The sequence below is a fragment of the Coturnix japonica genome, chromosome 3 (assembly GCF_001577835.2).
Source record: "Coturnix japonica isolate 7356 chromosome 3, Coturnix japonica 2.1, whole genome shotgun sequence".
NCBI lineage: Eukaryota > Metazoa > Chordata > Aves > Galliformes > Phasianidae > Coturnix > Coturnix japonica.
Window position 1 is genome coordinate 43,532,720 of NC_029518.1, and position 16,799 is coordinate 43,549,518.

At 38.8% G+C, this 16,799-nt stretch overlaps 1 protein-coding gene across 1 annotated transcript in view; it reads left to right on the forward strand.

The window, feature by feature from the left end:
- PPP1R14C (protein phosphatase 1 regulatory inhibitor subunit 14C) overlaps positions 1–14,764 on the forward strand; it is a 52,558-nt gene extending 37,794 nt beyond the window's left edge. The window contains exons 2-4 of the mRNA XM_015858173.2: positions 605–688; positions 1,967–1,999; positions 11,017–14,764. Of these exons, the coding sequence (XP_015713659.1) occupies positions 605–688; positions 1,967–1,999; positions 11,017–11,091 (192 nt within the window). The 3' untranslated portion in view covers positions 11,092–14,764. The remainder of the gene's footprint in view (positions 1–604; positions 689–1,966; positions 2,000–11,016) is intronic.
- Positions 14,765–16,799: the final 2,035 nt, after the last annotated feature.

A 16,799-nucleotide genomic window follows, 5' to 3' on the forward strand; every position in this document is an offset into this window, starting at 1 on the left:
AAACTTGAGGAACGTTTCTGATGTATCGGTGATGCAAAAGGAGCAGTGTGTTGATAAAACCTTAAAGAGATATGTAAGATACTCCATGCCTTAGACTTTTTGCTTCAGTACAAACACTGGAAATATGAGCCTTTCTGGTGGGACATGTACTTTATGCTGGAAAGCCAGCTTTTAGCAGGAGGGGTATTTCACAGTGGGGGGAAAACAATGATAAGTCCAGTCAAGGATATTTTCAAAGCAGTTTGGTAGCTTTCCGCAGCTTTCATCTACTTTCCCTTCCCTGATCTCTTCTCCCCTTTTTATCATCTTGCCTGGTACCGTGAGAATAGCATGAGTTGTGCTGCTGGGCATGGGTTGGTAACACAACTGCCAGATACAAGGGAAGGATTACTTCTATGTGGCTGGGGCTTGAGCCTATGCTGGCCCATAAGTGGGGGCCATAAGAGAGGCCCGTAAGTGAAGCCCGTGAGAGAGTCACCATCCATTACTGATTTTCTTCTTGTCTGTCTCTAGGCAGATTGAGTTCTGTGTGCTATCTTTAATCTGCTTTTTAGGTTAGTTAAAGTCTACTTTTATGAACTAAATGGGAGTTCTGTCTTTTCAGGAAGAAGAGATGCCAGATGTAGAAATTGACATTGATGACCTTCTTGATGCAGCCAATGAAGAAGAGAGAGCTCTCAAATTACAGGTGATATTATTTTCTACTTTTAAATCCAAATGTGGCTAAATTAATGCATCTGGATTTGTATCTGACCAAATCCACTGTAAGCACAGAATTAGAGCAGAGAGGTTCCTACTTCAGAGTTTAGCATAATCTGCTGGACTGTGTGAAGGTAATCAAAATCTTTTAGGATAAGAAATTTCTGGAAGGTAGGTGATAGCAGAAAAAGACTGAAGTTCAAAGAATCCAGAAATATAGGGAGATATTTTAAGACAGATTAGAAAGCCCTATTTTTTTCTCCTTTTTAAAGAAAATAAATATGTAAAGTAAAGAATATGAAAACTGTATGGCTGTGAGTCACTTGTGATGACCAGATAGTTTCTCTGATTCACTGAAGCAGCAGAAATGTGTATTGGTGCTTACACAGACTGGAAATTCTGCCTTGTCCTTAAGATAGTGGAAGATTTGTTTCTCTAATTATACCAGCTAGAAATTTGAACACATCAAGTTCTCATGGAGTAACCCTTCTAAAAGTGCAACAGAATGACATAATGATCAGCAAAAGGAATTAGTAGGGTAATTCAGAACATATCTGCTGAATTTGTACAAGAAAAAGAAAATGAATGAATGGAAGAATGAGGAGACAAGGGAAAGGAAACATAATTGTCCTGATATATATATACATACATGTATACATCAGATGCACTAAAGAAAAGAAACTTGTCCCTAAGCATTTCAGCCCGTTTCTAGATCACTAATTTGATGCTTAGGTAGCATATCTCTGGTAGCAGTGGCTATCAGCATGCCTTTCTCAGTGCCCACTGCCCAACCACAGAAACTCATCTCTCCAAGCTGTTTACTCAGCATTCATAAATAGCATTGCTGTTTCTGCTTAAACTAGCTGCTTGCAGCTGCCCTGCCCTGAAGTGCCTGATCTTGCTAATGTCTATATTTCTGCATTGCAAATACAGTGGTGCTCTCACATAAAGCTGCTTTCACATGTGTGTCACTGGAAGAAATATTCTTGGATTCTCATCTCCTCACTTGTCTTTGAGGGAGGGATTTTGTTGTTTCCAGCTTGGAGGAAGCAGCCATCATTTTTCTCCAGCTGCAAATCATTTTGGCCTACCAAAGGAGTAAAGCTGACTTGATGTGTTTGGTAGCATCTTCATCGAGTGGTTCCTGGTTCTTGTTCCTTTGCTCTATTTCTTTTTCCCCACTCCCTTGTGAGATTTCCTACTGTATATTTATTTATGTTCATTGTTTCTCTTCATTGAAATTGTTGTTTTCATGTTTTGCTTCTAGGAAACTCTTGTAGATTGCTACAAACCAACAGAGGTAAAAATACTTTTTTAAAATACTATTTCACAATGTGGTTATGCTCAAGTTAAACTAACTTTATTTATTTCATTTATTTTAAAGTTAACATAGGAATGCTAACGGCAAGCTGATGGGCTTGGGGCTTTATTTGGTGAGAAAGGTTAACTTTGTCATTTGACTATAGTAGGAATGAACTGTGCTCTGTGACTGAACTGCTGATCATACCAGCAGAAGTATACCATTGTTGTCTTCTGCAACAGCATGGTTGAATTTATTGACACTTAGAGCTGTCATGGTACAAGAGAACTAGACACAATTTGCAACACATGGTCAAAAAACCCACAAAACATTTTCCATGAATTTCAACTTGAGAGATGGACTGTGTGCTCTTCAAGGTGAAGTCATGTAATTTTAATGTTGGTAGTAAATCTGGGAACTGTAATGCAGATACACACCTCAGCTAGTTCATTCTTTGAGTTTTCAGTGACGGTGGGACAACTTGAACTAGCAAGTTAGAGTTTGAAGTGTTCAACTGTCAACTTAGTATCTATTTGCAGAGCCAATGTAGCCTACTTCCTACCTGTTAATTCACGTTTGGCTTAAAGGATCTCTCAAGTTAGTTACCTCTCAGTTGTGCATGACTGGAAGCTGGGCTTTTGGTTTTTGAAACATGGCTGCATATTGTTCCTTTTTACTATGATGAGCAGTGCTGTAATATCAGTAGTTGTAGCCACTTAAACTACTGGGTCTTACAGTCATACTGTCAGGAAGAACCACTGTTACAGTTACAGATACACTTTCCAGCTCTCTGGATGCTTTCTTTGGAAACTTTTCATTTTTATTGACCCCTGTGGCATGATGGAAAAGTTGTCTACAAGTTGCTGGTAATAAATAACTTTTTGACAGTAGAGGGAGCTGACCCAGAAAGACTCACCAGGTGAAATACATACAACTTGTTCTGTGCTGTTCCAGCTCTGAAGTTTGACACTTAGTGCAAGGACAAATTTCAGAGTTCTCATAAGGATATGTGACAGATACCAGTGAGTTTTCCACTGGGAAGCTTGTTTATAAAACTGCTCTATTTGTGCAGAGCAGGTAAAATAAGTTGGTGTGGCACTTCATGTGAAAAAACATCTTGAACATGTATATTATTGTTAAACTGCCCTCAGCTCTCTGCGATGAGGGTGGAATATTAATGCTGCAGTTTTTGACTTGGCTCTCTCGTCCTCTCTTGGCAGAATGGAGACAGCTTCTTTACCTGGCAAAGTACCCATATTTCTTGACAGTCTCTTGAGATAATCCAGTCTATGACGATAGTTGCTAAAATGGAAGTTGTTTCTCAGGACTGTTTTCACAACAGCAGCTTTTCTTCTTCATCTGTAGCATTATGAGCCCAGTAACACCACATGACTGTTAACTTAGGCTGTTTTAAAATTGTAATTTTTAACCTGTCATTGGTGAATGATGAAAAGCCTGTAAGTAGGCTTTAATTTGCTTTGTGAGAGTCCATAAAGATGCCTTTTCTAGAAAATCTGCATTCATTTCCTGTTTCCAGACTGTGGAAAACTATTGAGGTAGTTGATTTTTGAAAGGCTTTCTAGAAAGTTTGTGGAGAAAAAAATATGAGCTGATAGAATTTCTCTTGACCACTCAAATACAGCTCATTGAGTGCTCCAGATGCTTTTTCAGCAATAGTTTTACCATCTGAAAAAGGCTGTAATCACTTTCTGGGTAAAAAATTATGTAATATGAGGTCCCTGCTATTCAGAACACAAGGAAAAATCCAACAGACCACCTGTAATAAATAAATAAATAAATCATACTTTACACCACTTTTGTTTTGTCTTATCCAATGAAAGTAAAGGTTAAAGAATGGTTGAAGAGTTTATGCATATATTCACAGGGACATGATTTAGCGGAGGGTTGTTAGGGTAGTGTGGTTAGGTCATGGTTGGACTCTATGATCTTTAAGGTCTTTTCCAACCAGAATGATTCTATGATTCTGGATTGATTTTTTTCATCAGAAGAAATGGAATTATCCAGGTCACTTGAGAGGGGGCAGGAATTTTTAATCTCTGTTCTCAGGCTCTGTAATAGAATCGTAATGAACACGGACACCTCCAGACTGATTATGTTGTCCAGAGCCCTGTCCAGCCAGGCTTTGAATGTCTCTGTGGGTATGTGTCATTCACTGCCTCTCCAAGCAATCTGCTTCAGTGCCTCAGCACCCTCACTGTAAAAGGCTTTTTCTTTATATCCAACTTAAATCTACCCCCTAAATCTACCAATAAATTGGCGAAAGATAGTATCTGACACTAACTTAGGAGGAACTGCTCTGAAACCTTCTGAAGCAAGCAGTATGGGGACATACCTGCATCTGTTAAACCACATCAAGGATCTATAGCTACACTGTTGAATGTGGACTAAATTTTTAAAATCTTTCTGGAGGTGGCAGTTATTGCTGTTGTGTTAATTTGTATGAGAATATGCTTGATGTGGGAGCCTTCTTGTAAACAGTGGTTTAATTTACTCAAACAAGGCAAACACATTAATTGGGAAGGTTCGTGCAGTTAGTATGATTTTTTTGGATACTGTTGGTTTTATGTTAGCGATCCTTAAATCAAAAATTTGATCTGCTAATCAAGATTGATATGCCTTGTTACTGATATGTTAATCACTGTTAGAAATCAGCTGTGTACAATGTGCCAAAAAGTAAAAATAATGTCTGGGCATCATTTTCCAACTTGGCTGTTTCTTCAAATGTAATAATATTAAAAAAAACCAACAAACCAAACCAATAAAAAGCAACCAAAACCACACACACAAAGAAAAATAGCAGTGAAGAGATGCATTTATTGACTACTATGTTCTAAGGAATACATTTTTATTGGTGTTGGTCACTGCAGCATGTGACTCATATTTATACTCACATGTTTTGTTTGTGCCGAAATCTCCTTGCTCCATGTAGCTAAGTTACACTTGCTGAAGAGAAGTGCTAAAATGTTCTTCTGAGAAGCCTGCCCTAAGGAATAGGCTTAAGGTCCTCCAACAGAGACAGTGCTTTGACATATGACAATAGTCTTCCCATCATGCAAAATTAAACATTGCTTTCTCCATTTCCCTTTCTTAACTTCTGGTACTATCATATCGAGTTCCAAGGTGGTACAAATCATGTAGTTTAAGCTATGTAAGCTAAGGCTTGTTATGAGAGCAGTTCTTCTATTGGCACTGCTATAGGATATGCTTTGTGCAAAATCAGTGTCATAAGATGTTGTATGTGAACAGTTGTGGCTGAAAAAGAGCTGCGAGCAGCAGCATCCTTTGCAATTGTCCATGTGGCCAGGGCAGATAGCACTTCTCTGTGCCACGCACTGCCTGGGGAGCATCCCACCCCAAACCTTTTCCAAGTGGCTGTCTCGGTTCTGTGCAATAGAGGGTCTTAATATAGGTCACAGGGAGTTCTGAGTTTCACATTAGCAGTGAATAATGTAACAAAGAAAGTATGATCTGTGGCTTTGATTATAAGGTTTTGATATTTGACAGTAGGTTAATTCAGAATAGGAAGACTGTTGTGGGCGTGAAATAAATGAAGTATAATTTGAAGGAGGCTGGCTAAATCGCAAGATCACCTATTTAGACTCTGCTCTGGAGATAGTCTGAAGGATTTGTCACAGATGTGAATTAAAGCTTCTGCAGGTGGAACTGTCAAAGTGATTTGAGGAAAGTTGTGACTTGTGAACTTTTATGAAAGAGAAATTGAATGAACAAGCAATTTGTGCATAATGACTCTGAAAGGTGTGGTTGAACTATATAATGTCTTTTAACAGAACCTAGTTAAGTAAGTTCTGGGTTTGGTTTTTTTTTTTCTTTTTTTTTTTTCTTTTTTCTTTTTTTTTTTTTTAATTTAATTTTTTCCTCTTTCAAAGGAATATATAAAACTTAGGGCAAATGGTTTAGAGATATCTTCCACTCAGGCAGGCAGGATTAAATCTACCAGACCACCTTCTTAGTATAAATCTTCACTCAGTGCAAAATGAGAGAAAAAGTAAATGAAATAGCATGATAAAGTTATTTTGTTGAGAACTTTGTATTAGTAGCAGTTTTTGATGTGATTTTCAAGTATGGTCCAAGCACTTTTTTTTTTTTTTAAACAGATTTAAGTATGTCTTTAGATAATGTATGCATTTAGTATACATACATGGATAGAAAACTCTTTTGAAATGGTATTTCTCAACTTTTGAAAGATATCTGTTTTTTGGTCCTGCTGTGTTATGAATTATTTTGTGCTTATGTTACTGGTTTCTGTTTGTTTTTAATGTAATTGTGGGGCAGCAATACAGAGGATACCCATTCTAAGCAACAGTAAAGATGTGTCCTAAAGCCTTAGTGCAGTATTCTACCTTGCACCTAGGACAGCTTAGAAGCTCAGTCATGGCAGCTCAGCTGATGGGTGGTAAATTAAGTCACTGTAACTATCTTACATGTCCATATTACTTGATATCAGATAAATAAATCATTTTATAAAGAGAAAATGTTAAGAAACGCATATTTAAAACAAGGCAGACAGAAGCTTTTTGAAGAAAATATGGTTTGTATTTGATCCTTTTAGAATCATAGAATCATGGAATGGTTTGGGTTGAAACGGGCCTTAAAGTTCATCTAGTTTGACCACTTTGAATTCAGTGAACTAAAGTGGCTTACGGGCCTGCTGAGATCTGCCCTAACTCGGAATGACAATGTTGGAGATAATTAAACTTGTATGTTGTCGTTTCTGCAAGTATTCATGAACATACTTTACAAATACTCATCACAGTATTTTAAAAATGATGGAATAACGAGAGCATATATCTTAACCACAGCTAAGTGTTGTGGTATTTAGTCAGTGCCTTCTACAGGGCTCACTGAGAAGCTGAACTGCTGTGTAATGTCCTCCTCTGGGCACTGATAGTGCTGTGGCCTCTCTGGCACCCTTAGGATTGTGCAGTGAGGCTGCAGAGGTGCTGCACCAATTCTTGCTATCAGAAGACAGCTTCTGGCCCCATTTCCCTGAAACATCTAGGACTCATCAGTTCCCTTCTTCATGTGCAGTCATCTTAAGGCTTGAGCCTGTGGGAAAGGGAAGGTGTTTGGAAATAGGGTTCCCTCTTCTTCTTTTTCCTCCCCCATTCAGATGGTATTTTCAAGTTTCCTGGTCACATAGTTATGTAGAGCACTCTCCAGGCTGGATTTACTTTTTGCATTCAACTGATCAGGCTCTTTCTCTGGGAGACAGCCTCAGGCAAACAATTGAGGAAATCTTGATTTTTGACTTGGCTGTAGGGAAGGAAAGCTGTGGAGCAAAGATGACTGAGGATTCATTTCATGCTCTGGTGAAGCAGAAGCATGAGACACCTTTCATTTTGGCTTAAGACTTAGTCCTATTACATGTGTTTTGTTTGTGGAAGAGAAAACTGGAGAGAAAAAGTCTAATTAGTGTCTAGAATTAATTGGATGACTTGAACAGGAAGCTGAGAATTCATTGCCTGTCAAATGACCTCATTAAAACAGTGATTCGCACCTCCAAAGCAGAGAGGTGAAGTGATCTCCTCCCCTTTGCTGAATTATCATTTCACCTTTGTTTGCCTTCTTAATTTTTTTTATTTTTTTTTTTTTATTCTGCATTAGATGAATGTTTTTGTTCAACTAGATGCCTTTGATTCTATGGAAAGCATTAGAGAAAGGAGAAGGCAACTGCCTAAGGCTGACAATTAATGAGTTCAAGTGAACTATAGATTTCTTCTCTGTCCAGCTCTCATTTGAATTTGACTTTAGAATTAGAAATATGTGTATTCTGGAAACAGCAATTTTGTATTATAAATTAGCAAGACTTTGTGCTTGTGACAAAGCTGTATCTACAGGTGATCTCCTTGAAGAAAATCAGATAGAAAGAATTTAAACTAGGGTAATACACTTTTTTTTTTTTTCCTCCTTTTTTTTTTTTTTTTTTTCTCCCCATTAACAAATGACCAAACTGTTGGTACTGGATTTTTCTTCCATTAAAAGTACAGATATGCCCTCTGTGCTTCTGGCTGCAGTCCTCAAAGGAATAATTTGTAATTTCTTGAATCTTTAACTGAGTTATTTTTAAGTGTTTTCCAACTATGAGAATTAAATAAGTACTAGTAAGTAGATAATTCAACCTGTGTTGCAGAACTACTTTTTACTTATCTTGCTACATGATTAGCTTTCAATTCACGATGCTAAACGTCAGCCCAACTCCTAGAAGGGATTTCACAAAAGTGCTCCATGTAAAATGACTTTTTGTGTACGAGGTTGAGATGGATGTGGATATTAAGCCTTCTATTAAGCTTCAACTCTAATGTCCGCAAGGAATAAAACAGCAATTTTTGAGTGATGTTTAAAGAAAATAAATGGGTATTACTGTGCATCATAAAGCTGAGTCAGTTAACTGTAAAGTGAAGGCTTATTAAAATGCTGCAAAGCTGCCTTTTATGCCTCCAAGAGGGAAAGTGTGCATCTGCTCTAGAATGCTGCCTTACCTTGATGTAGTGCTGCAAAACGCAAAAGGCACAGGCACCGGAGAACAAATGTACAAAAGCACAGTGCTTGCTCAGTGCAGGCATCAATGCAAAATGATACTTTAGAGCTAATCATAAACATACTGAACTGGTACTCTGGCTTGACACCTATGGGATTGCGCTACTGTACTGCTGCATTGTGTGAAATGCTTGCTGTGTACAAAATGTTCTTGTTGGGTTTTACTTAGCTCAAGAAAAATAACTCCAGAGGGATAAGCTTTTGTAATCATTTTATGTTCTTCTTTAAGTGAATGTGGTTTCTTTCCCCTTAGAGAAAACAAGAAAAAAACCGAAAAAACAAAAACAAAACAAAACCCCTTAATTTATCTCCCAACTGATTAGGTTACCTCAACTCAGTTTGGTTTATTTTGATGCTGTGTTGGTGGTACCGAGGAGTTTCTAGGTGCCCTTAAGATAGAAAACTTGAATCAAATATGTTATCTTGCAGAAGAAGTGCTTGGGGGTGCTGCCAAAATAACGTGAGGTTTGCTGTAGCATTGTACTGAGGAACAGCTGATCCCCGGACTGCATTTCATATCCAAGGGAAACTTATTCCAGATTCTTCTGAGCTAGGAGTAAATGGATGAAGGAATGAAAAAGGTGCCTTTCAAAAAGGTCATTCCCAAACAGCTATAGTCAGAATAATGCCTGTAGATTTCCCTGTCTGCTCTGCAGATGCCATCCCATCCAATCTGGCCTTGAACTCCTCCAGGGATGGGGAATTCACAGCTTCTCTGGGCAGCCTTTGTCAGTACCTCACTGCCCTCTGAGTGAAGATCTTCTTCCTTCAAACAGCAGCATGCCTTGTTAGTTTTGCGTTGGTTAAAGGCCTTTAGGATGATGAAACAGTAACACAGGATCAATGCACAGTGCAGTAAGTGCTGTGGATTTTGCCTTTCTCCTTTTTTTGACTTCTCAGTGATTAAGTGCTGTATTCTGACAGATCTGAGTGGATATTGTTGCAGTGACCTGTGCATATCTGGAAAAAATACAGCTTCTAAGGGATAGAGAGGGAGAACTGGGATCTTAACAATGCATTTTTCCAATCATCCCTTTAAGCTATATGCCTATTTGTATGGGGTGTGCACTGTTGATATACACAAGTGTTTCATGTACTGGTATTGATCTAGCTGGCTTGTGAGTACCACACTATGATACATAATGTTCCTGGTGAGCTTTTATGCCCCACACTGAGATAGGTGTTGCTTTGCATTTGCTGTTTATACTTGAAACCACAGCTGGTGTGGGTACTTAAGCAGTGATAAAACTGTTTATGCAGTACAATATCAGCGTGCAAGAAAAAAACTTGCCCCTCTCAAGTCAAAATACCCATTTACAGAGACTTTTTGTATGCACACTTCAGCACCCGCATAATGTATGTTTTAGTGTGACTCTGTTTGGAAAGGTACTGTGTTGTCATTTAGGTGGTGACCTTGCTCACTGGCATGTTTAGCCTCAAGCACTTGGCTAGGAAGTCATGCTTTTTTGTCCTTTCACATCAAGCGAACTGACTAAATCCATAATTACATTCCATGTTCATAGCTAAACGATTTCTAGATAAGAACCTTTTTGTGAGTGTATGCATAGTACCATGGATAAACATTGTTCTCCCAGTGTGACAGTAAGGGGTGATTTAGCTTTTAGCATGCCTGCAGTTATTATCTGAAATTCTTTCGGTGTATAATGGTGCAATTCTTTAAGCTTTTGCTCTTTCACAATTTATCTTTAAAAAAGGAAACCCACTGAAGCTGAGGAAGTTCTCAGTGTGAACAAAGAGCTGGCACGTTAGTGTCTTTTGTTTTGGAATAACGTTGCACATTAATGTCTTTTGTTTTGGAATAACGTTGATCACTGAGCTCCACCACAAGTATCACCCAGTGTTTCACCCAGAACAAACCAGTGGTGCTACCTCTGGCCTCTGCATAGCCTCAGACTGGAACCAGTTGGTGTGGGACTGAGCAGTGGTGAATCTAGTCAGAGGGTGAGCCAGCTTGGAATGTAACAGGGCAGCAGGAGAACAGCTGAGTTTTCAGCCAGACTAGCTCTCTTTTCCAGCTGAATGAGCAGCCAGACAAAATGCTTGTGCCAGGCTGGAAAATGGTGAGACAAACACCTCTTTTGTTTGCTTTCTGTGCAGGCTGAAACTGTGACATTCTCTTTTGGCTGTTTGCATGGTATCCCATAGTCGATTTTACAGTTGGTAGAAGGCCCTATGTAATAAATGGCTGGGAGATGACTAGCAACTAAAGCAGCACAGTCTCACAGAAGAAAAATCAGTAATTCACACTTTCAAGAGTATGCATATAAGATTCCTGGATATCAGGCTAAAGAAATTCCAGCTTAGCAGTAAAAGCTTAAAGTAAAATGTACAGTTTGCTTTGAATATTTTTAAAACTCAAAATCATGGTATTATGGGATCATAAAGATTACTCATATTTTCTAATCTTTTCTTCCTAGGAATTTATCAAAGAGCTGCTAACTCGGATAAGAGGAATGAGAAAACTCAGTCCCCCTCAAAAGAAGAGTATATAAATAACTCGAAGTAGTAGCACTCTGTAAAAGACATGGCAAGGGAAATGGGACTTTGAATACAAGACCTTTATTAAAATACTTGTCTTTCTCCACAACTTTTATGATTTCATTCAGGTTTGACTCAAGGAATTTCTTTTGTGTGTTTTAAGGGTTCTTTTTTAAGTGTCAATTTTTATTTTTATTTTTTAATCAAGAATATCAACATTTTGGATGCTGCTCAACTTTCACTTGAGGATTACAGAAGCAAGTGAAGAATCCAAGAGTTAGTGATGAAAGGCAGCAAGCCTACGTGGTAAACCGGAAGATCTTGTACATTTACAGAGCTAGGAGACTTCTCCTTGTGACTAGTTGGATAATGTTTTTTAAGTTGGTTGTACATTTAACTCATGGATGTCAAATTTCTTGTGCTTGTCTGTACATAAATTATAAAGTGGGTTGTGAATACTGTTTCACATGGATGGAAGGAAAAGTTTGTTACAGTAAATTATTTAAATGGTGGTTATTGCAAATATGCTACCAGAAGGTACCAATTTAGATTACTAAAATGAGTTCTGCCATTTTTCTAAGTACCCTTAAAGTAGCCCGGTGAAAAAATTTCATCATATCTTCTTATTTAGACTGCAGCATATGAGAATTGGGAATTTTAAGGGCTTAATTTGTAGACTTAAAGTTGTTATTTTAACTTTGATGCTTTGCCAGATCATTTCCTCTCCACCTCATGGTGTCTTGGAACTGTGCAAACCTATGCTGAAAAAGGGCCTGCAGTCATATCTAGAGAAATGTCCATCACCACTTAAAAGCTGCTTCACAGTGGAGGAAAAAGGCAATGCTGCCAAAATAACTTTAAAGCACTGTCTTGCATTTAGTGATGTGGTCTTAATCAAGATTCTTCTCCTATTCAAGTAGGCAAAGATTATTATAGTCTTTTTTATGGCTCTACCCTGAGACTTGGGAGAGTTTATAATGTGGATCTCTTGTAAAAGCGAGAACAGAAGAGAGATTTCCTGCTCCCTCCTGGAAAATATCCTATCTGAAATGTTCGATAAGCTACCATATGCTGGTAGGTGACACTAGTCAGGCATTTTATATCAAGGGTGCTCTGAACATATTTTATTTTTCAAAAGAAGTACATGTTTGTGAATTTTATGTATACTGGCAAGCTTTTTTAATGTATTTAATTTTGTAATGTTTACCAATGATTTTATTTACCAGATATTTACTCAAATAAATGGAACAACTTGTGACTTGTTACATGTACACTTTACTGTTGCTGAATAGGTTGGTAAATGGACTTTCTTACCAGAACGAGAAGCCTGGCAGGTGGTGAGTACATGGGAACCCAGCTGCATAGATCCCAGCTGGCTTAGAGTGTACAACAAAAGGCTCAGCTCAGTATCACTTAGCCAAATTTCTGTAACCTGGTGGACAGCCTCGCTTCTGAAAGTCTACAGCTGGGGCATGCATTCCCTGTGCCTTGAAGAATTAGAAAGAAGAGAAATCGTGGAAATACTTTCAGATAAGTACTGCTGCTTCCTTTTTGCCTTCCCCCAGGGGTCAGATGAGGAGGGCTCACCAGTGGGTGATACTCAGTTCTCTACTGTAGGTCTGGCAGCAGGGCTGTCTGCCTTTCATGCCCTCTGTATCTCTCTAAATTTGCCCTAGGGAATTTTAGCAGCCCTGAGAAAAGACTTGGTTGTTTTGCCTTGCAGCAAGTCAAGTTTATGTCTTGTACCTTGGTGATGCTGCAGTTCAGTCCTGGTTTCTAATGGAGACTTTTAACTTTTTTTTTTTAATGGAATGTGAAATGAGCTCTGGGAATATCAGGAGGGGGGTTGTGATTTCTGCTGTTTTTATGTTGCTGTTTTTCACAATTGCTGTCAGTGTTATCAATGGGATGTCTTCAGAAAGAGGCCCGTGTAAATGAACTCTCTTATCACAAGGAGATTCTCTCATTGGACTGTACTTCTTGTGGAGGATCTGAGGCAGCTACAGCTGCCTATATATTGCAGGTGATGTTTAGAAACAACCTCCCGTCAGAACAGAAAGGTTAGGGTCATTTCTGCATCCAGAGAAACATTGTATGATTCATCTTACAACTTCAAATATGTACATTTTTTTCTTCTTGTATAAAAACTGTGTGCGAAATCATAAATGTAAGGTAATGGCAGCTATGTCTGATATATCTTTTATCCTGCAGCAAAATGACACTGCAAATATTTTTCCCTCATGTTACTCAGATAAAAAAGCCCATATGTGTCACCTGTTTACATTTTTTTGTTGTCTTTTTCTTGCACTGCATATGTTATGGAAAATAGCAGCCTACTTTTTTGCAAGCAGTTGGAAGAGATCAGTGGTAGACTTGGAAGCAACAAACATTGGGACAGCCCATGCTATGTTCTGCTGTGTGTGGATGGGACATTTACTTTTGTGAGGGGCTTCCTCTCTTCCAGCTCTACGTGTGTTGCTATCTTACAAGTGTCAGTGACAAAAACTAATTATAAATAGCTGTTTTTTGCATCTGGTATGATTTTTCTGGAGACTCACAGGTCTCCTTTTCACTGCTTTTTACTGAACTGAGATGCTCTTGGCCTTGGTGTCTGTGGGGGAGAACCAAGCCATTCATGAAGATTTCTTTGAGATCTATGTCTTTATACTGTGAGGGTGTACTTGGCTCAGTAGATATTCAAGGGGCGTATCAATAGCACACTGTTGCTGAAACAATGTGAAGTTAAATTGTAGTTGAAATTCTTCACTGCCATGGCTGGGCCACTTTCCTTATGTGGGCCAAATCTGCAGTGAGTGCTTCTCTGAGGTTTTAAATGGCCTAATGAAAGGAACCGATGTGCCCTGAAATAAATACATAGCAAAGCTGAGGTTTTTTACTTTGGCACTGAAGTGCCTCTCCAGTATACAAGGTTGCCTGTGAGAGTGTGTGTTCCTGGGGTATGCTTTGTGACATAATTATCCTTTGCATGTTTTACAGCAGGAGCTGACACTGTGATGATGTCTTTTAGTTGGCTTAGGATGAGAAAGTGCTTGTAATCATACTCAGTGTGTCTCGTGGTGTAACAGGGACATAGGAAATAACGTTCCAACCTTGATTTTTACCCCTTCCTGCAATTACTTCTGTGGTGGATTTTACTCCTAAAGTTTGTGCAGGGACCATCTGGGGAACGTAGGGGGTAGAGAGGGTCTCAACTTTCTCTATTCTTGGAGAATATGACCAAGAAAGGTGGGAGCAAAATACCTGCCCTTCTTGTGTACTTTGATCTCTTGGACACTGTGAGCCTTTGAAGAGTCTTTAGCACTTTTCTCTAGCATTATGTGTAGAAACTGAATTACTTGGCAACTCTGAAGTGCATTTGCTGTATTAAGGCAGCCTTAACATAAGCAGCTCCAGAGGAAAAAAGCATGAGGGCCACATGAACAGTGCACCTGTTGTATGGAAACAGGAAGAGGATACAGGTCTAGTTCTGAACAAAGAGTTGTACTTGAACTCTTGGTGAAGTGCTGTAACACAAGGATTAATTGATTCTGCATAAGATTTGCCATCACCAGCGTCTTCCACAGATGCTGAACAAGTACTGAATAAATGCATGCAATGATTCTCTGATTTATAAAGGATGTTGAGATTTTGAGGAGTCAGAAAGGAGGTGAAGTACTTGGAAATTTAGAAAAAAAAAAAAAAATCAGCAATAAATTTCTCCTGTTACATGTTCAGCTACTAAGAAGACTGACAAGAGTCTTGCATCTCTCCAAAAGTAATGCATCCCTTTTGCTTCCATAGAAACCACAATGGGGACAAAGCAAAAAACACTGATAGAGCAAATTCTCAGCTACAAAATGCTATTTTTCAATACGGTCCCTGCCAGTAGCTATGTATTTTCACCAGTGTTGAACAAGTGCCTGAATGCCACACCTGTAAACATCTGCCCCATTGGTGATGACCCACAGTCAGTGTCACCACAGCTGAAATGCACTAACCAGTCCTCACCTTGCTCTGTTTGGTTTCCACAAACCTTCCATAAACATTAGAGCAGCCTTTGTATTTCAATTTGAAAAGAAAATGAGGAATATATTATCATTTATTGGAGAAAAGCATAATGTGGAGGAAGGCTTGGAAGATTAAGCAAGAGAACTTTGGGAGTAGATGGAGATGGACTGATTTTGTAGTGAGAGTGAGAGCACTGAGCCTGCTACTGTGTGTGAATAAGTGGTATCACTACTTATTGGTATCCTCCAGTTGAAATTGGATGCTTTTGTAAGTTCTTCCTCAACTCATTAGAAATGCTGAGTCATGGCCTGAACCACTGATTGAGCCCCTGGGGAAAGGACCCCGTCAGCCCTAGGAACACAGGTGAAGGCAATTTGGCTGTGTGACCAGAAGGGGTGGAGCCTGGCTGCACCTTTCACACCTCATTTAAGGGCTCACTGCCACTATATAAGGATCTCTGGTTGGAGATCCCTCCTTTGTGGAGTCTTTCCTGTGAGTTGATCTCTTCAGAGATGGGTGAGCACTTTTCCTTTTTAAAATTGTTCTGTCCATGCTAGTCCCTTTGCTGTTACGCTCCTGTATCACCTTGTCACTGTGTTAATCTTTCTGATTTTAACAATGGTCAAAGGCTTTAAAAATCCAGACCTTTTCTTCAAGTATTTTGTGGAATTGTGTTACTTCTCTTTCTTTTTTCTTGATGATAATACATGTAAGTGTAATTAATGCTGCTATCAAAAGCCAGAGATAAACTGAAGCAAAGGAAATGTGCTTAGAGAGCACCTAGTGCTGCAGAATTTGTTCTTGTCACCGGTGAACTCTGCCATCAGTGTAAATACAGGGTGTTAATGAAGTTCTAATGTTGCTAGTTATATCCTTACCCTAGTGTTGGTGTTTTTTTGTTTTTTTTCTTTTCAGATTAATCGCCTCGGTATAGTGATCAGACTTGCTGTGTTATTAGCTTATGCTTCTTACAGACTTTTCTGTCTTCCAACAGAAATTGAACATTTCTCTTTAAAGTGAAAGAAACTAAGCTTTTTTAAAAATGGATTTAAGACTGAAAGTAACTTTGGAGATGCAGATAACAGATTTTATTTGGTAGTATGTGGAAAACCCTCTTTGAGTGGAGGATGATGGCGTACTGCCTCAGACATGGAAATGAAAAGGATCCCACATCTTCTGGTTTGACTGCCACACTAAGCCAGAAGTAGGGTTGGACTTAGCCTGTACTAAGTGAGCCCTCAAGCAGTTTCTTGCCTTGTTCTTGCAACTAATTATTGTCAATGAACTGCACGTCTTCTCTTGTGTCTCTCTAGCCTTAAATCCAAGCCTACTGAAATAGTCGTTACTAGATCAGTTTTAGCATACATTGCCTCCAGTACTGTCATGATGTATTTCTTTATAACCTGCTTCAATATTCCCTATTCCTTTAAGTTTAGTAGCTTATTTCTCCTAAGGACTTTTTACTATTCAGTGAAAATGGGAAATGTGTGATCTGATGCTATTTCTGCCATGGAGGCTGTGCTGCCTTTGCCTGTCAGTCTAAAAACCTTGAAAGACTGCTGTAAGGTTAAGTGTATTCTGAATTATGGACTCATTCTAATAAAACGTATTCACTTTCTCCCTTATTTCTTTATGTCACTTTCCCAAGTAAGTCTTCAGTGTGTAAACGTAACTCAGCCACACACAGTGAGGAGAGAACAAGGGTCCTGGAGCT